General features: G+C 38.7%; 3 protein-coding genes across 13 annotated transcripts in view; 2 read left to right on the top strand and 1 right to left on the bottom strand.

Moving 5' to 3' along the window:
- CTNNAL1 (catenin alpha like 1) overlaps positions 1-5517 on the top strand; it is a 68497-nt gene extending 62980 nt beyond the window's left edge. For both annotated transcript variants that reach the window (XM_012736775.2, XM_076008903.1), the window contains 6 exons: positions 1035-1083; positions 3328-3384; positions 3520-3633; positions 4353-4436; positions 4565-4619; positions 4981-5517. In XM_012736775.2, coding sequence (XP_012592229.1) covers positions 1035-1083; positions 3328-3384; positions 3520-3633; positions 4353-4436; positions 4565-4619; positions 4981-5000 — 379 coding nt within the window. In that variant the 3' untranslated portion in view covers positions 5001-5517. The remainder of the gene's footprint in view (positions 1-1034; positions 1084-3327; positions 3385-3519; positions 3634-4352; positions 4437-4564; positions 4620-4980) is intronic.
- Positions 5518-6521: 1004 nt separating this feature from the next.
- Positions 6522-13174, bottom strand: ABITRAM (actin binding transcription modulator). 2 transcript variants are annotated; one of them, XM_012736778.3, is made up of 6 exons: positions 13042-13174; positions 11855-11906; positions 10785-10914; positions 8049-8125; positions 7899-7968; positions 6522-7808 (listed from the first exon to the last, which is right to left on the bottom strand). In XM_012736778.3, the coding sequence occupies exons 1-6, from the start codon at positions 13118-13120 to the stop codon at positions 7671-7673; spliced, it is 546 nt and encodes a 181-aa protein (XP_012592232.2). In that variant the 5' UTR covers positions 13121-13174; the 3' UTR covers positions 6522-7670. The 2 variants fall into 2 exon arrangements, with proteins under 2 accessions (XP_012592232.2, XP_075865020.1); XM_076008905.1 differs by having other exon boundaries at positions 10806-10914.
- A 68-nt stretch (positions 13175-13242) lies between these two features.
- ELP1 (elongator acetyltransferase complex subunit 1) overlaps positions 13243-20369 on the top strand; it is a 69492-nt gene continuing 62365 nt past the window's right edge. For 2 of the 9 annotated variants that reach the window (XR_012922123.1, XM_076008902.1), the window contains exons 1-3: positions 13328-13699; positions 16745-16949; positions 17903-18055. Coding sequence is in view for 7 of the 9 variants with exons in the window: in XM_076008902.1 (XP_075865017.1) it covers positions 16800-16949; positions 17903-18055 (303 nt within the window). In the remaining 2 variants the exon portion in view is untranslated. The other 7 variants (XR_001146718.3, XM_012736769.2, XM_012736774.2 and 4 more) reach the window with 6 other exon arrangements.

Below are 20369 nucleotides of genomic sequence, written 5' to 3'. Positions count from 1 at the left end.
TAGTAAAATCTCAAGTTGGTTTTGATTTCTACCCACACTGTGTACTTGTTTCCCCTACTCCCCAACAATCTTTTCTGTTTTTCCTTAAGATTGAGGTTTACCAACTTAAGCTAGGTACTTCGTCCTGAGACCATCTGTTAGCCTTCACAGTGTCAAGTTTGGCAGTTTTCCTGGGCAATTTTATAGCCCTTTCTCATACTATTCTTTAAGGTTGTCTTAATAATTTATATGATTTCTAATATTTACATATAATAATTCATATTTTTAATAATTTATATATTTAAGATTTTCCAGTGCCTTATAGTTTTAAAAAATTTCAAACTTACCAGTGCCTTATAATTTTTAACATGGCTTTTCCTTCATAATTTCATTTGATCTTCACAATAGTCTATCAGGGAACAGGAATGTTATGTTTCTTTCTCATAGCTCTTAAGTAGCAGAACTGGTTGCTACTAGGTTCCAGATCTTCTGATATATGCCTAGTCCATTACTTTTCTTAATGAATTCTGTTATTCTCTTTGTTATTCTCTTTGTCAAAGTATTATGTTTATTTTATGCACTCAGAATTGAAACTTAAATGATATGTCTCACCAAAGTTAGACAACTGAGTTCCTACTAGAGTTGAAATTAGAATTAGAAGTGAAATTTCCTGACTTTTGGTCTAATCCTTTTTCCATTATGTAACAAAAGCTTTTGGTTAAGACATATTATCAGATCTCATATATTTAATTTATGAAATAAGAAGAAAAATGTTAAGGACAAATGGACCTTAAATATAACTTGTCAGTTTTAATTTTTTTATATTATGAAATTAACATATATAATTTTTACTTGGAAAAAGAAGTACCCTAAGAAGTAATAGTTAAATATTGAAGTTGTTTTAAGAATAAAGTCACAATATTATTAGTCTGTTCATATTATCCTTCAAATGTGTGGATCTATTAATAGACAAAATGCTCTAAAACTTTAGTAGTATAAAACCAATTACCAGGCAATAACTTTTGTTATCTTCTTAATAATTCATTTTATTTTAGAGGAGAGGGGCCACTGAAAACTTCCCAGGATTTAATTCATCAACTAGAGGTATGTTTTGTTTCCATTTTATACTACTACTTTAATTCTGGGCTAAAAATCATTACATTGTATGTGTATTTTATGGAGAATGATAGAAAAGTAGAAAGGTGGAGGGCTTACAGTAAGATTTTGTGGAGCTTTCTTGGTTATTTCATTGGAAAGAAACTTAAATATTATAGGAATAAAGTAGAATGGGCTTTGTTGATAGTCAATAGAGGCAATAATAAGTTTTAGGTTTTCCCAAGTAAATGAAAATGTCCTGTAAGCAGATGCAAATCCCTTATACTTTTCAGAGTTCTAGAAAGACTTTTTGGCATCTTCATTATTGAATTGGAGAATGATACTGATTAAATGAGATAATACATGAAAAAGCATCTGTCAGAGGCTTGAGACCAATGGAGGGGACTCAGTATGTGCTGGTTTCTTTATTTCCTTCCATATTCGTCATGACTTAGGGTATTTAGGGAGAGACAGATATGCTAACACCCACCTTTGTGCCCTGTGTGTCGTGAGACTCCACGCAGGCCCATCTGTAATTCTACCTCTAGTTAGAGGCTTCAGATTGGCAAGTGGGTTGCAGAATTCCTTTCCTATTTTCCTTGATCCTCATGGTAGCCTGTTTGCCTCTCTAGAACCAAGAGCATTTGAAATTTGAACTTCCTGTCACTTTATCACTCTCATAGTTTCCTTTGGCATTCCCATGCACTTCCACTTGAACCTCTTCAGGAAAGGGGTTTTAGCTTAAGGGGAAGATTGTCAACATAGAAGAATTATAGAAAATATGTCTTCTGCATTTTTCTGTAAAGTGGACTTAATAGTTCACCACTAATAGTGAACTATTTCCCTTAAAATAGTTGGAAGAGATTCTGGCTTTATTCTTTTCAGTTTGGCCCCAGCTTATTCACTAAACCAATGTCTGCTGAACTGTCTCCAAACTGTGATGAACATAAAATGGCATACTTCATGCAGCAAATATTTATTAAGCTTGCACTATATGTCAGATCTTGGGGCAGAGAGCTCTTTGGAGAAAAGTGAACAAAGAAAAGGTCCTGCCCCCTTATAGTTTGTGTTCTAATGGCAGAATATATATAGACAATTAATAGTAATATATGTATGTGTATTTCTATAAGTACTTAGAGGTGATAGAGAGTTGGTCAGAAGAGACTTTTCTAAGTAGGTAACGTTTGAGTAGAGACGTGAAGTGAAGGAGTGAGTTGGACAGATAAGTGGGAATAGAGGATTTTAGATAAAATAAGTGCCAAAGGCACTGAGGTGCAGGGGTAGGGCTGGGTGTATCTGAAGAAGAGTAAGGAGGAAATGGTAGGTGGAGTACAGTGAGGCAGAAGGAGTGCTAAAACTTGACACATCTATAGGCCATGGGAAGAATGTTGACTTTTTTAAAAGCATGATAAGCCCATTGAGGGTTTTTGCCTCAATCTGACTCATGTTTTAAAAAGTTTTTGGCTTGACCAGCAAGGTAAATGGTAGTGCCATTTAAATACCATATTTAGAGGGTAGAAATCAAGCATTTTGTTTTGCTCATGTTAAGTACAAAAATCAAGGATATACAGTCAGCCCTCCCTATCTGTGGGTTTCTGCATCTTGAATCTTCCGCATTCCATAGATTCAATCAACTGTGGATCGAAAAATACAATAAAACATAGTGATACAACAATAAAAAATAACAAATTTCTGGCCAGGCTCAGTGGCTCATGTCTGTAATCCTAGCACACTGTGAGGCCAGGCAGGAGGATTGCTTGAGGCCAGTAGTTCAAGACTAGCCTGAGCAAGAATGACACTCTATCTCTACAAAAAATTAGAAAAATGAGCCAGGTGTGTTGGTGTGCACCTGTAGTCCTTTTATCTTGCTTAGATAGAAGCAGGAAAGTTCTAAACCTTTTGACCTCATGCTCCAAGATTCATCATTCTTTCGTAACTGGGGATAAGATGAGCTTTGAATCCCTCCAGAAATCCAGATACTTGTGTAGCTGAGTATCATGGGTCTATGTGACCCTCCAGAATAACTAAAACTCTCCACAAGTTGATTCTATATCTGGTCTGTGAAAACTTTTGAAAACAATTAAACCCTTATGTCTTCCTGGATACAACAAAAACTTCAGGAGTTCCACAACAGATATTTTATGTCTAGGTTTTAGTTTTTAAATTCTATATAATAATTATTAATGAGTATATTTCTTACCAACTATTCATAAGACATCAATCTAAAATGGTGATGCTTTCCCTTCCCACCAGGTTTTTGCTGCAGAGGGTTTAAAGCTTACTTCAAGTGTACAAGCTTTTTCAAAACAGGTAACACGTTTCTACCTGCCTGGTGCTGGTGGTGATGTCACGTATACCCACTTTGGTATTAAGGTATAAAGGTATTTAAGTTGTAAAAGATGGAATTTTGTTGGGATTGTTTTAATTTTCTAAATTACATTTCAGCTGAAAGATGATGATAAGCTTATTCTTCTCCTGGAAATAAACAAGCTAATCCCTCTATGCCACCAGCTCCAGACAATAACTAAGACATCTTTGCAGAATAAAGTATTTCTAAAGGTAAAGGAGAGGGAGGGTCATTCAGATAAATACTTGAGAAACTTTCACACTTTTATCAGATTAGCTCCAGCCTCTTTTTCTTTAACTGAAGTATTACCCATAGAAGGGCAACATATTTTCATTTTTCATGGATTGTCTCCAAGAATCATTAAATTTTAAAAAAGTTTTAACAACAAATTCTTGTCCAAAAGAATCATTTATTATCTGCTATTATAAATGACCCCAGGGAGCAGCAGGTTCACCAAATAGATTAGCTTTTTGGACATGATTAATTCCATAGCACTGAGAAGCTACACTTAAAACCTGAGTCTTCACCTAACTAGGGCACAAATGCCTCTGAATCTGGGTTCCCATAATTTGTCTGAGGGAATAATGGCCTTATACCCATAAAACAGAGTGTAAGGAATTGCAAAGTAAGGGATTCACTGCCACTATTTGGAGTGCTTTGAAAAGCCCTCAGACAGCCTGAAATAGAACAGTTGATTTTCCACCTAATTCTTCCTGGAGTTTTGTGAAACAGACATGAGACCTAGGCAGTAACCCCGCACCTGTGTTCTGGGCCCTCAAGGCAGCACATGTACCCTAATCTACGTACCTTTCAGGATCCCTTAGATTTCCATGGTGGAGAAATTTTATAATTTTAAAACTAACTAAATGATAAAGTGTTTTTTTCCTAAATACTACTTTTAGAATATGATTTGCATGCTCTCTCACTGTAGGTTGACAAGTGTATTATAAAGACAAGATCCATGACGGCTCTCTTGGTCCAACTTCTTTCGCTTTGCTATAAACTGTTAAAGAAGGTGAGGTAGTTTTTCTATTTTAAACTCACTTTTTTATTAAAGGAAAATGCAAAAGAAAATAATAGTTACTTGATTTTGCAACTTTTTTCCAGAGTAAAGCAGAAACTAATTGTCTTAACTCTTTCCAGCTTCCTGTGGAAAATAACAGATGGGTCTCAGTTACAAATAAAGACACCATAGACGGTAAAACTTGAGAAGATTTTGGGGTCAGATCTCTGGATCATCATGTAGCAAAGCTGACATTTTTAAAAAGCTAATTGATCCTTTATCTTTTTAGAAATTCAACAATTTTATAAAGAAAACAATACCGAAATTTTGCTTTATTTTCTGATCATGAAACCTTTTGTGAAGCTTTTTGACACTAATAAATGCCATAATAGTTGCTAACTGCAGTGATTTTAAAATGGAATATTGCACTAATAATAGTCTTTAAAAGTCAAACCAAATATTCCAACTGTCTTAATGACAGTTTAATCCAAAGAAGATATTTTGAATATGTGCTCATCTTTGACATATTTGACCTTAACTCTTTTCTTTATTTAAGCCTATCATCTAGAACACTAATTTCAGCAGAAAATGTACAGAAGTCTGGGTGAACTCCTTAAACCTGTGGATTCTTCTTCAATCTTTCTATTCACTAAGTATGACAAGGGCACCTCTGATGATGCCCCCTCTGTCACAGATCATCCATGCTAGTAGCAACTTTGTTCTCTAATAAGCATTTCACGCAGCAAGGGTTATCAGTTGTGTTGTGTGTGTTCCCCCCTACTCCCAACAGCAGAGTAATGGAGCTCCACAGAATCTTGGAACAACTCCTGGAGGATATGAGATGGCTATCTTTTGGTTCTAGTTCTATTATAGCTGGCCAGTCTGCCCTGAATATTAGCTGGAATTGTAAGCCTATCTTACTGGCTTAAAAAATTTTGAACTATCCTTCTCAGTATTGATTGATGGAATGGAAGATCAAAAAGAGAACGATGGAATGAACCAAGAGCTGTTTAAATTCTGAATAATCATCCATTTTATATGTGTGGCTTTGAAATGTTCATTATAAAACAAATAAACAGTTTTAGTCTTTTTAGTTTTAGGCTTAAAGCTTTTCTTGTTTTTGTGGGTTGGGGTTTTGATCAAAGGATCTGGTTTATAGGTTTTCTCCTTATGATAGAGTGTAAAGTTGTTCTGGACTACTTTCATAGTGTTTGTATTCTAATGCTTTGACACTCATTTTGAAATCTGACAGGACATGTCAGTTGCCAAATGGCAGTAGATATGTAAGCTTATCTGATGATCTTTATCTGGGTCAGCCAATCACAATCAACATTCACAAAAGATCTTGAAGAACCACAATACTACCAATTAGTTAGTCAATCTATTATTGAAGAAAACTTTTACCATAGTCCTCAGGGAGAAAACGGGATGCACTCAGCTTGGTTAATGACCCTCATAAAATACTTCTTTGAACAGTCAAAATGATGAAGCATGGTTTTTATTCTCTGAAACCAAAATACTCTTTTAAATTACAATAGAAATGGCAATCCCTGCATGGTATGAATTATTAAAAAAAAAATTACAATAGAGATGGGAGAATGATGTGTGAGGTAATATATGTAAAATATCCATATCTTTATAAAGTCTTCAAGAATCATTATCCTACTTGAAGTGGGGCTAGGGGTTTGTGCTTAATATTTTCAGCTCATAGCACCATCACTGGAGGTGTTTATAGACTTACTACCTGTGTCCCGTTTGGTGGGTCTATTTAGAGGATAGTTATGTTGGCACTCAGGTTACAAGGTGTTTTTCTTGTGAACCAAAAATGATTTTTATTTACTAAACTCCCTCTTATATACCTGAAAAGAGAATATTCTTTTATGAAAGTGCAAACTTATGACTTTAACAGCACAGACTAGAGAACCAAAGGGATTTATACATCAAATGATTTCTTCTGTATAAAAATGTGTTCTTTTTAAAAACAGGGATATTTAAATGTATTATGTGTTATAGCCCTTAATGAAAAACAAGTTTTACAATCCTTTTATTTAAAATTCAGTGTAAATAGGTATGCAATCTTAAACCATAGATTCATAGTTGTTGCTTTTTTTTTTTTTTTTTTTTTAGTTTAAATGTGAAAGCATTTGTTCTGTTCAAAGGCATCTGTGCCTTTGAATGACATATTCTTAGCAACTTCTTTGCTGGTTACCTTGTAACTAGAGTGTATGAAACTGAGTGACTACAATGTATGTACTGCAACAATCAGCTTACCATTGCATTTATAATACTTTCATTTGCTAGGAAAGCCTTTGTATTTTTCAAAGCCTTTTCATGTGTCCCTCATTTAAGAAGTAAGTGAAGTGTTACAGTTCCACTTTGTTTCAGATAGGAAGGCCATTCCATAGGCATGAAGAGGGAGGGTACACTTTACATTCTTGCCTCTTCCCTACAACCTAAATGGAGAGAAGTTAAGGTAGAAGGGGCAGGACTAGACTTTTTGGTAGTGTCACACTGGCAGAGATTGGGAAAGAAAGGCCAGTTAGGTTTTTTTCAACTTTCAACTGATAAAAATTGAGGCAAAACAATTACCATATCACAACAAACAAAAGTATATGAAAATGTAGTATAGTCATACACGGGATAAATCAGTTCCAGGGCCTTCTGTGTATACCCATATCAATGCTTATTCAAGTCCTGTAGTCAGCCCTGTGGAATCTGAGCATAGGAAAAGTTGGCCTGTTCTTTATGTAGGTTTCACATCCTATGAATACTATATATTTTTAATCTGCATTGGATTAAAAAAAATCCCCATATAGGTGGACCCATTTAGTTCAAACCCCTGTTGCTCAAGGGTCAACTGTATTTACTTCCATGTCATAAGATGATGGATCAATTACTTTTACTTGGCTACTTGAAACCTTTCTGTATTTCCTAAATTTTCCTCAAAGAGCTTTGTTTGCATTTGATCAGAAAAACATCCCATGCTTGGCAGTTGTTAGAAGCAAGAAAAGCACAGAGTATGTACATGGACAGGGTAGATCTGAGAGGCTGAAGACAAATGAGAATCAAGGCTCAGTAAGCAAGACAAAGAGGGAAAACCAGGTTAAGTGAAGGATTAGGCCTCCCCTGTGGGTAGCTGGGTGTGAAGTATGCTCTATATACACTGGGACTTCTCATTTAGTGCACTGATGGTTTGGGCCAGGTAAGGATAAGAATCCCGCTTTGCTTTTTACTCCATCTCAATCCTCATGATGTAGCTGTAGTGGCATTAATACGTTTCACTATGATTTCTTCGTACTGTTTTTGTGTCAGTAACCCTTCTGTTATGCTTTTACTTTCTTCAAATTTGGGTAACACAACTGCAATGTAGCCTTCAGTGGATGGCTGGAAAGGAAACAATATTAATATTGTCAAATGATAAAAAAAAAATTCCATAAAAGGTATGTGGATGGGATCATATTTTTTCTTTTTTACCTTTTCTTGAAGAATAGATGGCTTGTGGAGAATGTTCTCATTCACTTCCATCAGCCGTCCTCTAACACAACTATTTAAAAAAAGATTTATTTTTAAGAAAAATATAACTTCCCTTGTTTCTCCTAAATTGGTAGCTAAAAAGTTACTCACCTAGATATGGTATATTCTTCTCCATCTGAGCAGTAAATCTTACAGAGAGGTGCAAGTTCTGTTAGAAACTGTGCCCCCTGTGTAATGAAAAGGAAGAAGTTACTAATTGATGTACATTTCCACTTTCCTTTGAGAGGCAGCCCCTCAATGTTTTAATAGGATATATTCCCAGAACTGGTGTTTTAAATAAAAATGACATAAGTAAATGAAAGCCATTCATTCTAAAACATACATAATAAATGCATAATAAGTGCCTACTATGTGCCAGGTACCATCATAGACTCTGGGGGGAAAAACCTAAGACATGTGTGATAATAGGTAATTTAGTTACAGACTACTTATTTATATTAAATATATATATATTTTTAAGCAAGGCCCATCACTTCAGAACAGATTAATAATATATTTTATCAATTGTAAATAAGAAAGCTACATATAGCGAAGTGTAAAGACTTCAAAAATATAGGAAAATTCATCAACAAGCAATAATATAAATTCAACATGACTATGACAGAAATATTTTTTGTTTTTTTTTTTCACTCACTGACCCATTCTCCTATGACAGAAATATTGTACAAAGCCAGTTTCGTTAACATTCTTATGTTATTTTTATATTAGAACTTAATAAAGGAACTCCTTTACCAGGGTCAATCACTAAGACTTTTTGAAGAAGAAATATTTTCCTAATTAAGAAAAAATATATTATACTTTGAGGAAAATTTGGAAAATACAATAAAGTTTTAAGTCACAAAATAAAAATAATTTGCCCATTATCCTATAAGCCATTAGTCCATACTACATTTTGACATATATCTGTTTGAATGTTAGTTATTGCTTCAAGTACTCCACTAGGTGGATGTACCTAGAAAGGTTCTGACAAATATCTACAAGGAGACTCATGAGAACCAATGCAGAGATGTCACATGTGTTGCCCCCCCCTCCTTTTTTTTTTTTTTGAAATAGGGTCTTCCTTTGTTACTGGGGCTAAAGTGCAGTGGTGTCATCATAGCTCACTGCAACCTCAAATTCCTGGGCTCAAGTGATCCTCCTCCCTCTGCCTTCCGAGTAGCTGGGAGTAACAGGCACATGCCACCATGCCTGGCTAATTCTTCTAGTTTTTGTAGAGATAGGATCTCACTATGTTGCTCATGCTGATGTGTTGCCCTCTTTTTTTCTAGGAATTTTTCCTGTAATGAATAAGTATTTGAGGTTAAGATGCTATTATTTATGACCTCTTAATTTACCACTCAAAACATTATTAGATGACATTTAGATATTATTACATTGGCTTCACTACTCTGTATGTGGGTGCTTCATTTCAAAATACCAGAGTCATTGTGACTCCTCACTTTTGGAAAGAGAGAGAGGGATTCATCCCCGAGGCTTATTTATAACTGGGTCTGTGTCAAAGGAGCAGAAATGTTTCCACCACTTTTTATCACCTCCCTTGGGAGAATAAATAATGGGCAGTTCTGGGATCTAATCAAAACTTAACCTATAGTGGGTTCAATATGCAGGTCCCTCTCTGTTCTTCATTATTAACAATAGTGTTACTATTTTGGACAGAGATTTATCATAGGAATCTCACAAACATTAATTGTTGCAATTTGTAGACTTTATCTTTTAAGAAAACTGCATGCTTTTCTAAGCTCATTTGCTTCTTGAGTAAGGAAAAATCAATAATCAAAAATAATAATAAGTAATCAAAAGTCAATAACTATAAGGCATGTTATTAGGAGACTTCAGGCCTACAAAAGGGAAGTTCAAATAAGGGTCTCCTATAACAGTGAGAGCAATTAGCAGTACCTCTTAACTTAGTATGAACTCAACAAATAAAGGACCTAAATCATCCATAGAAAATTTCCTAACCAGTGGGGTTGCAGGACACTTTAATATGTCACTAAATTGTCCTGGGTGTGATGCTGTCTTTTAATAAAATGTCAATCTTACCTGAAGTTATACAGGGAGGGCAGAGATAACATTTTGTATAACTGAGCATTATGTGGAGGTACAGGGTGTGGGTAGGTATACATTAAATTGGCAATGCTTTATGAATGGAAAAATGGTAAGGAGCAAATACTATATACTTTCTCATACTGGTGTTTTTTCCTACCCTCTCAGGATATTTTTTTTCTGTTTAATTTGTATGTGAAGCTGGGCATGGTGGTGCATGCCTGGAGTCCTAACTACCTGGAGGCTGAGACAGGAGGATCACTGGAGCCCAGGAGTTCAAGGCTGCAGTGAGCTATGATTGTGCCACTATACTCTAGGCTGGGGTGACAGAGCAAGACCCTGTCTCTCAAAAAAAAAAAAAAAAAAAAAAAGAAAAGAAAGAAATTTATATGTGAAAATATATGGTAAAGAAAAGTTGTTCACTTAAATTTTATAGAACTTGAGATATTGGTTCCATAAAAGTAGATGGAACAACATATGTTGTTTTGTTGGTGTTACAGTTGTCCTTTCAAAGGCCTGCCTTCCCCCTTCTCCACCCTAGGCATAACAGGGATGGTAGTACAGAACCTAATATAGCAAATACTGTGCCTATTTTAAAGATATACCTTGTTTCTTTGGTCTGAGAATTTTTTTTAGGGATAAACTATACTTAAAATCAGTACCTCAAACTCTTAGAGAAGTATGTTGAACATATATTACCAGATTCTGAGAATGACAGTAATTCTACCATTACTATGAATATAGAGGATGTCAGTAGACAATCACATAATTACAGGAACATACCCGCTTAAATTTCCCAGAGACCTTGTTCTGAAGTCTGCTACAGTTGGTACTGATCTGATAGGAAATGCTTTTAATTGTTTTTCCACTTTGAAGAACTGGATGAGATCCTGCCAATGTGATGACACATATTCTACAAGGAGAAAAAAATTGATCCTGTGTTATTGCTTGATATAATTCTTCCCCCTATAACACAGTACTTATATTGGCACAAGAATGTATGCACTGATATTTGTTTAAACTATCATCTTCCCCTTTTCCCTTTGGCTTCTATTGGTGCATAACTGTAGAATGGAGAATGCAATAATAAAATAGGAGAAAACAGTACCAAATTTCCTTCCCAGGAAAGGGATGAGTACCAGAGGTCTTCAGATAGGTAGCATTTGGAGTAGAAGAGAGAGAAGTAAGGCATGCCTGTGTATATCCCTGTGTGGGCTCTGGCAGTCAGTGGGTAGGCACAGATTGCCTACTTCAGGTAGTAGTTGACTAATGGAGTGGTCCTCCATTTGGAATTTTGGGTAACGAAGTTTGTTTGTTCAGAGTTACTAGGCACTGGAAGACTCATTCTTGCCAACCAAACTCTTATAATAATATCATTTCAGGCTGGGTGCCATGGCTCACATCTGTAATCCCAGTAGTTTGGGAGGCTAAGGCAGGAGGATCGCTTGAGGCCAGGAGTTCAAGATCAGCCTGGGTGACATAGCAAGACCCTGTCTCTACAAAAAATAGAAAACTGAGCCAGGCATGATAGAGTGCACCTATAGTCCCAGCTACACAGGAGGCTCAGGCAGGAAGATCACTGGAGCCCAGGAGTTTGAGGTTGCAGTGAACTATGATGATGCCATGGCACTCTAGGTAGGCTGAGGGAGCGAGACTCCGTCTCAAAAAAAAAATAAAAAAACCACACAAACAAACAAAAACACACACACAAAAATTTCAACACAGTGTAAGATAATTTAATGAAATGCTCACTTAACGAACATTTGTTCAATCCAAGACCATACTAGGCTGAACTAAAATATCACAAAGGAAAAAAATTTTTTTTGAAAATTTAAAATACCCAATTTACTTACCGGTTGGAGTGCTGTAGTATACAGTGGTCCTCACAGGGTTTTCCTTTGACATCTAGAAGAATAAATGAGTCTGTTGGTTGTTGAATCAATATTTACTACCACTATGTGGTACATTCCTTGGTTCAGAGACAGTTAATTATGAACACTGGATACTTACACACTCATCACTAGTATACCTTCATTACTCAAAAAGACACACCTAAAGACGTAACTAAATGCCTATACATTCATTACTCAAAAAGACATACCTAAATATTTTTTACAAAGTATTTACAGAGACCTGGCCCAGACAGAATCATTTATTCAATGCTAAGGTCATTAACTCCTTGCTCCATCTTTATCCTCACTGCAAAATGAGTACACCCATTATTTCTATTATTAATAGAAAAATGTGATTAACACTGCATTCTTTATGATATAGTAGTATACTTTTTGTTGGTGGTTTCCAGGACTGATGGTTAGCAGGGAAAGTCCTGAATTCCAGGAAACCCCTCAGTCCTGGGTGAACCAGGACAGTTGGTTACCCTAAATTTGGCCAACGGAAAATATGCTACAGTATTTTTTTAAATGAGTATGCCCATTATCACTGAATGAAAGGAAGAAAGTGGGGTTGGAGGACAGATCCCCCCCCCCCCCCATGATGCTACCGCCACTGGTATTTACTGGATCCGCAAAACAGTGCATCAGGAATACCTACTTCTAAGTGGTAAATAAATACTGGCGGCTTCTCCTTAAGTAAAACAGTGGATTCTGCTTTCTGTCTGTAACCTAACCCGCCCTTTTCTCCATCATTGCTGCCTCTATCTTAGTTTCAATCTGATCATTTAATAATTTTATGTATCGCTACTCCCTGTAGGATTGGGTCCCTCAAATTCTTCCAAGCACTCGAGGGCTGCTGTAGTACAGACCCCCGCCTACCTCGGGGCCTCAGTTTAGACTAACGTTCTCGGGAACACGACACACTCGAGCTCGCACAGCACTCGCCAGCCCCTGAACGCGCCCTGCTGTATTTCAGGCCTCCAAGACTTTGCAAATACTACTCCTCCCTCGGCCTAGAAGGGAACACAGAGGTCCAGATTTTTCCTTCCGTGGAGAGGAAGCGCGTGTGTGGCTATGATCTGTCACCATAGTCTCCACAGCATCAAGCCAATGAGGCTTACTAGAGAGCGACATCATTCCGCACTTACCCGCTTTGTACCAGCGAGTGAAGTAACGATCCACGAGCGACGGCACCACCGGCTCCGCGGCTTCGGGCTCGGTAGCCATGGCTACCTCCGGCGCCGCCACCCCCGCCCTCCCGGACCAGAGCGTTTCCTCCCGGCAGGCCGTGGCTGGGGGTGTTTTTCCGGCGCGCGGCTCGCGTCTTGCGCCCGCGCGCTGCTTCCTGCCCCGCAGGCTCCGCCTACAGCTGCCAATTACTGTCTGGGGTCCGACATCAAAGCAGGGATCAAATACAATGCGGTAGGCAGGAGGGCGGAGGGACAGGGGCTGGTGGCCGGCGCAGCTCCTTCACTTCTGCCCCCCTAGTCCTTCAGAGAAGGCCAGTCACCGCAAGCGACTAGGGAAACGCCCCCTGCATAGCCACGCCCCCGCCTCGTGACGACACTCCCGCGCCGCTCGGCTAGTGTCCGGCTCGCATCGGCAGCGCCTTAGTCGGGCTTCAGCTTTGGTCCTTCCGAGTCGCGCGGCTCTACCCTCCCGAGGCCTAGTGCGCACCTTGAGAGCGCGGGAGCCGCCGACCGAGAGACGCGTACGCAATCCGGGGCGGGCTCTGGGAAGCCGGCTGCGCGTGGCAGGGGAGGCAGGGGCGGACCGCTATCTGGGGGTCCTCAGAGCGCGGCGCAGGTGAGCGGTCAGGCGACCCGGGCACGGCACTGGGCCCCGACCGCCCAAGGGTGTTGTGGTGTAGGGGACTCCCAGGCTTCTCTGCCTGCTGCGGTCCGAGGACTGGAGTGCGGCGTGCACACCTCTTTCCTAGAGCCTTACATTCTCTTTCTGCGGTCTTGCTCCATCCGGGGGCGCTGCAGCCCGGAGTTAACGTGTTGCTACCCCCGCTGCACTTAACCGAGCCTCCCTCCGTATTCCTTGCAGAGGGTGGATAATACCGCTGAAAGCAAACGAATTAATCCACGATGGAAGGCGACGGTTAATAGAGGTTTGGGTGCTTCTCTCGTCTGCGACTTTTTCGTGGAGCTTGTGTTCCCTGTGCTTATCTGTCTAATGTGGTATTTTATGTGGCTTTCCCTTCCATTAACTGTGGTTTCCGTGGAGGCAGTGACTGAATAATCTCTTCAGATCCTAGCATTTAGCAATCGCTCAATCGGTGTTTGATGTTTGATGGTACGATAAGGTACTACGTAAAGGATTCAACTGTCTATTGACAACCACGGTTCAGTGAAAAAGAGTGAGCAAAAAGGAGGCAAAGACAATTTTCAGCTTGGGGACAGGGAGTAGAAATGCCATATCCTCAAATAGGGCACACTCATTTGGTGGAAGAATAGTAAATTCTTCATTTTCCAGGTTGCATTTGATGAGCTTGTGAGAGATACTTGTGATAAACATCAGGAGGTTGAAAATGTGGACTTTGTGTTCACTTTGGGCTAATTAAGTCAGAGCTAGACATTTCAGTCTAATTGGTGTATTAGCAATTTGCTTGGTACCTGTAGTCATGGGCATGATGATTAGTCAAGACTTAGATAGTTGAAGTGGCAAGGGAAAGAAAATAGAGGAGTTGTCAGAAAATTAGGAGAGGATCCAGGATTGACCTGTGGTGTGGAGTAATCTCTAGTACATTTAAAGGCTGGGAAAAGTTAAATCAATGGAGACAGGGTTAGAGATTGCAGATGTCAACGAAGGAGTATTAATAGACCTGGGAGAGTTTGGAGAATATTCCTTTCCTAACCTTGAAAAGATTGGGGACATGAATGACTTCCTCTGAGGAGATAAAGGAATGAGGATGATTGGTATGAAAATTCAGGTAAGTTAGTTTTGAGACTAAGGGCATGGGAATGGGAAGTAGATGACTGAGCTCACCTTGGCGGTGAACTTGGCAATATTGAAAGCTCAGTGATTTGAGAACTCAGGTTGTTTGCTGGATTTGTCAGTTAGGGTCCAGTCAAAAGTAGAAACCATACAGTATTTCAAAAATAGAGAGGATTTAATATGAAGAATTGGTTAAATAGCTGTTAGAGGAACAAAAAGTAAAAGCAGTGAAGTGACATAGAAGGTAAACTGAAAGAAGCAGTTACAACACTTAGCTAGGGCTGGGGATCAAAACAAGGGAAGATGTTGAGGTTATCAGGACCTAAACCTTGGAGAAGAGGCATTATGAAGCCTGACTCAGACTTCTGGTGTTGATGTCTCAGGAATTCAGAGGATGAGATCGGTGGAGCTGGATTTCAGCTGTCTGGAGGGGCCTCTGCCTGAGTGGTGCTGGTACCTCTGGCTGGGGTGGGGGGTGATGAGGCTGGACCTGTTGCTAGCGTGACAGGAACAGCAAGAAAACAGGAAAAAGTGAGTCCTCTGCTTTTCCCTTTACCTTCCCCCCACCCCCACTTTCTTTTCCTGAGGTCCATGGACCCCAGGGCTCCACAGACTTGGATAAACAAAATCCAAGTTCACAAGGAGGGATATAGAGACATGATCTATCTGATCAGAGCAACAGTAACAGTATGATTATTGTTATATAAACCAATGTGAAAAACAGCTAGGAAATTCTGCACAGCTGGCTCCTGTTGCTGTCCTCACTTCTTGCTACTCTATCCCTTGCTTACTTCCCTCTAGCCAGACGTGCCAGCTATTCTCTCATCTCAAATGTACTTATCCTTTCAGATCGATGTCAGTGGGCATTTTTACGATGTTTAAAGATGAAAGGTGTAATTTTTACATGCTTTGAAAAACCCAAACTCTATATATAGAATTCGATTTAACTTAAAAACCTGCATGATATGATACCAAATAATTTCTAGAAGTTCTTGAATGTAAATGTCACCCAAAACTTACTAAAACCATTGTCTGCCTTGATTCTCTTCCTTACTTCCACCATATATGATCTTGCTTTCCTCTTAACCCACATTGTATGTTGTAGGATTCCTATTATAATGTACATTATCTGCTGTGGACTATAAGGATTGATTCATCTTTATTCTTTCAATGTCATTTATGTGAAATGTCAAGATGAGAGAGTTCACCTCACATTAAAGTGACAATAAGGCCAGTCTGGTCTGTGTAATGGCCACCCCTACCATAAGTTAGGGACTTGTAATCATAAATCTTTTTTTTTTTTTTTTTTTTGAGACAGAGTCTCGCTTTGTTGCCCAGGCTAGAGTGAGTGCCGTGGCGTCAGCCTAGCTCACAGCAACCTCAAACTCCTGGGCTCGAGTGATCCTTCTGCCTCAGCCTCCCGGGTAGCTGGGACTACAGGCATGCGCCACCATGCCCAGCTAATTTTTTTTTATATATATATCAGTTGGCCAATTAATTTCTTTCTATTTATAGTAGAGACGGGGTCTCGCTCTTGCTCAGGCTGGTTTCGAACTCCTGACCTTGAGCAATCCGCCCGCCTCGGCCTCCCAAGAGCTAGGATTACAGGCGTGAGCCACAGCGCCCGGCCTGTAATCATAAATCTTAATGGGATCTGGGTATAAGTATCTAGCACATTAACACTTGTTTTGTTTTGTTTTTCCATTTAGATAGATTTCAGTATCCTCAATTATTGATAAGTATACACAATGGGTCAGGTTGCTGCCACACGTCTATAGATGGATGTGTGCTCAGAGAGGGAGCTTTTTTCCCTTGGTTATTCTAACTACCACTTCTCTACCCCCTGAATCATTTCACTTATGTAAGTGTGGTCATTTCTCACTATTAAGCTATTCCTTTATCTCTTAGGGATTAATGCTTCATCAGGGAATATCTGTCCTTTTTTCTTGGGTATCATTTCATCATGCGAAATCTGGAGTTATTTCGGACCTTGGAGTTCAGGAATATTCAAGCTCCAGGGAGACCTCAGTGCTTCTGTCTTCGAACTGAACAGAAAACAGTGGTCATTGGCTCAGAACATGGATTGATAGAAATAGACCCCGTCAGAAGAGAAGTAAGTTACTGATAGAGAATGCTGCACTTGGGTATGACCCTTGACTTGTCTTCTTCCAAACTTTCTTCCCCCAGGATAGTCTTTCTTTAACATCTTATTAAATTTATATCTTTTTAAAATTCTCTTTGCTTTATATAGTTGTCGTGTTAGACATAGCTTAAATAGTAACCTACCTTTAACTTTGCTGCTGAAGTCAGTAAAACTCTGATCTTATATTTTAAGTGGGTGCCCTACTTTTTACCCTTTCTACCATGTAAATACTATTTATAATGGTGGTTCTTAACAAACAATACACATGAAAATTACCCAAAGAGCTTTTTGAAAATATCTTTTAAAATAAATTTTAAAATTTATTTTTTAAATTTTTATTTATTTGTTTTTTTGATATGTGGTCTTGCTGTATCACCTAGGCTGGTCTTGAACTTCTGGGCTCAAGAAGTCCTCTTGCCTCAGCCTCCTGAGTAACTGGGGCATGCCCTTAGAAACATATTTGAGCCCCAATCTCATATCAGCTAAATCAGAATCGTTAATGCTGGATCCTAACCATATATATACTTTTAAAAGCTCAGTGGGTTGATTTTGATATCTTTCCTTAATTATATTTTGCTACTAATGTATTTTAGGTGATTATATTCTTAGTGCCTTTTCCCCATACTATAGAAATCTTAGAAGACCATAGTTAGCTCCATGTTTTATTGGACATTTTTAAATAGTCTGGGTTGCTTGTTTTTGTGTTTGTTTGACAGAAAGGTTTACATCACCTATTTTTCTTATTAAAGATGACACTGTTGTGATATTTCTTAAATGAACGCTTGGATTTTAATCTAAAAACCATTGTAAAAACTTCTGTATTATAAAAGAAGCATTAAAAAGTATTCTATTTCTGGAAATGTTATGAATTGTTCTTGAAGATATATTGGATTAATTTGCATATGTGTTTCCTTTGGTGAAAGGTGAAACATGAAATTTCTTTGGTGGCAGAAGGCTTTCTCCCAGAGGATGGAAGTGGCTACATTGTTGGTATTCAGGACTTGCTAGATCAGGAGTCTGTGTGTGTGGCCACAGCCTCTGGAGATGTCATACTCTGCAGTCTTAGCACATACCAGGTAAGTAGAAGAGTGCAGTGAGGAGAAAGTCTCAAGCATCTTCAAATAGATCATTTGTTATTATGGACGTTTTCAAATCAGTAGCCATAATGTTTAAGCTTTTGCAAATTGCAGTCTTTGTATTATATATTTCTTTATAAAATATTGTTGGATTGGGTGTGGTGGCTCATGCTTATAATCCTAGCACTTTGGGAGGCCAGGGTGGGAAGATCACTTGAGGGCAGGAGTTCGAGGCCAACTTGAGCAACATAGTGGGACCCCATCTCTACAAAAATATAGAAAAATTAGCTGGGCGTGGTGGTCCACACCTATATTCTCAGCTACCCAGGAGGCTGAGGTAGTAGATCACTTGAGCCTAGGACTTTGAGGTTGCAGTGAGCTACGAAGGCATCACCATACTCTAGCCTGGGCAACAGAGCAAGACCTTACGTCCAAAAAAAAATTGTTGGCGTGGCTTTAAGATTCTTCTACACTTGATCTTAGCCTAAAGCCTGAGAAATGATTCAAGATTCTTCTAAAACTCAGTTTTGTCTACTGCATTTATTAATTAGAAGAATCAGAACATTCCAAATGAGAGCTATTTAAAAAATAACTGGCCATTCTTGTGTGGTGTAAATCACGTCTTATCAGAATCTCATCCTGAGTTGTAGCCTTTATTTTTCAATTTCGAAAGTCTTTGAAATGTTTGTGTGGCTTATGTTTTTAGTTATGAATGTTGACTGGCTAACTTTAGAGTCCCTTAACTAAAGTAATACATTATCATTACATGCATATTTTAAGACAACCAGGAGACATAGATTTCAGCCAATTGTTTCTTTCTGTACTCTAGCTTAAGGTTGAGTTTTTGGATTCCAATCCTCACTTTCATAACAGCCAGGGTTTCCAATTACAATTGCTTGATTCTTTTTTAATCTTTGATTATTCCAGTAGTTGTGATCTTTAACATTGATTATGTCACAGGAGTTATGGTATTACTAATGGTAGGATAATAATAGTAGTTTACATTTATTAAATGTTTATAACATGCAGGTACTTCTTCAAGTGCTTTTTTTTTTTTTTTTTTTTTGAGACAGAGTCTTACTTTGTTGCCCAGGCTAGAGTGAGTGCCATGGTGTCAGCCTAGCTCACAGCAACCTCAAACTCCTGGGCTCAAGTGATCCTTCTGCCTCAGCCTCCCAAGTAGCTGGGACTACAGGCATGTGCCACCATGCCCGGCTAATTTTTTCTATATATATTATTTGGCCAATTAATTTCTTTCTATTTATAGTAGAGACGGGGTCTTGCTCTTGCTCAGGCTGGCTTTGAACTCCTGACCTCGAGCAATCCTCCCATCTTGGCCTCCCAGAGTGCTAGGATTACAGGCGTGAGCCACCGCACCCAGCCTTCAAGTGCTTTTCATGCAAATTTATTTAATCTTCACTATGACCTTAGGAAATAGATTGTTGTTTCCCATTCTTCAGAAGAGGAAATTTAGGCACAGAATGCTTATATATCTAAGCCACACTCAGGTATTTATCAGGTGGGGTTTGAACCCTGGCAGCCTAAATCTGGCACCTTTGCTTGAAACTATTCCATTTAGTACAATAATAAACCCTACTGTTAGTTCATGGTGAGAAAAGTCAAAACCATCACATACTCAATTCATATTTCTTATATTTAAAAGATATGCTTTTACTTCCCAAACATTTTATAGAATTTTTTCCTGATGACTGAGCTCCTCCAGTTCATTATCTCATCTAATGGTGCTGATCTTGCCCCATAGTGGCTTCTCCATTGTCTGGAAGATAGAGTCCGTGTTCCTTATTGTGCCTTAGTGAGACCTTTCACTCACTATCTGTTCCCCAAATTCCTTTTTAGCTTCATCACTCCCCCCCCATTATTCCTATATATATGTATACCTTATGCTCTATTTGCAGCTGATTTTTTTCCCTAATGGGGTCTTGCTCTGTTGCCCAGGCTGGAGTGCAGTGGTGCAGTCAAAGCTCATTGTAACTCCTGAGCCTAAATGATTCTCCCGCTTCAGCCTCCTAAGTTGCTGGGACTACAGGTGCACACCACCACACTGGACTGATTTTTAACTCCTCTTTTTATGGCTTTATGCCTCAGTACTATTTTCCCTCTTGATCTCTCTCCTCTCCCTATAATCACTTTTTGAGACATCTCCTCAGAAAAATTTTCCTGGACACTCCTGAGCCACTTGTCATTTTCTGCACTGAGACCTCTGCTTCCCAAAGATCTTGGTTAAAGCTCTAATCCTCTGTAGAGTCATCTTTTTATCTCTTTCATGAGATAGCTCTGGGAGGAATAGGGTGTC

Source organism: Microcebus murinus, chromosome 12, assembly GCF_040939455.1.
Source record: "Microcebus murinus isolate Inina chromosome 12, M.murinus_Inina_mat1.0, whole genome shotgun sequence".
Lineage (NCBI taxonomy): Eukaryota > Metazoa > Chordata > Mammalia > Primates > Cheirogaleidae > Microcebus > Microcebus murinus.
Note: the sequence above shows the minus strand (reverse complement) of the source record. Positions and strands in the feature narration are given on the sequence as shown.

What these genes read in the sequence shown, in the direction of transcription:
- ABITRAM (XM_012736778.3), bottom strand. Translation starts at nt 13,120, where the DNA reads ATGGCTACCGAGCCCGAAGCCGCGGAGCCGGTGGTGCCGTCGCTCGTG. An exon ending in CACTCGCTGGTACAAAGCGG is followed by an intron (nt 11,907 to 13,041) that starts GTAAGTGCGGAA and finishes TTATTCTTCTAG; the next exon opens with ATGTCAAAGGAAAACCCTGT. An exon ending in ATACTACAGCACTCCAACCG is followed by an intron (nt 10,915 to 11,854) that starts GTAAGTAAATTG and finishes TTCTCCTTGTAG; the next exon opens with AATATGTGTCATCACATTGG.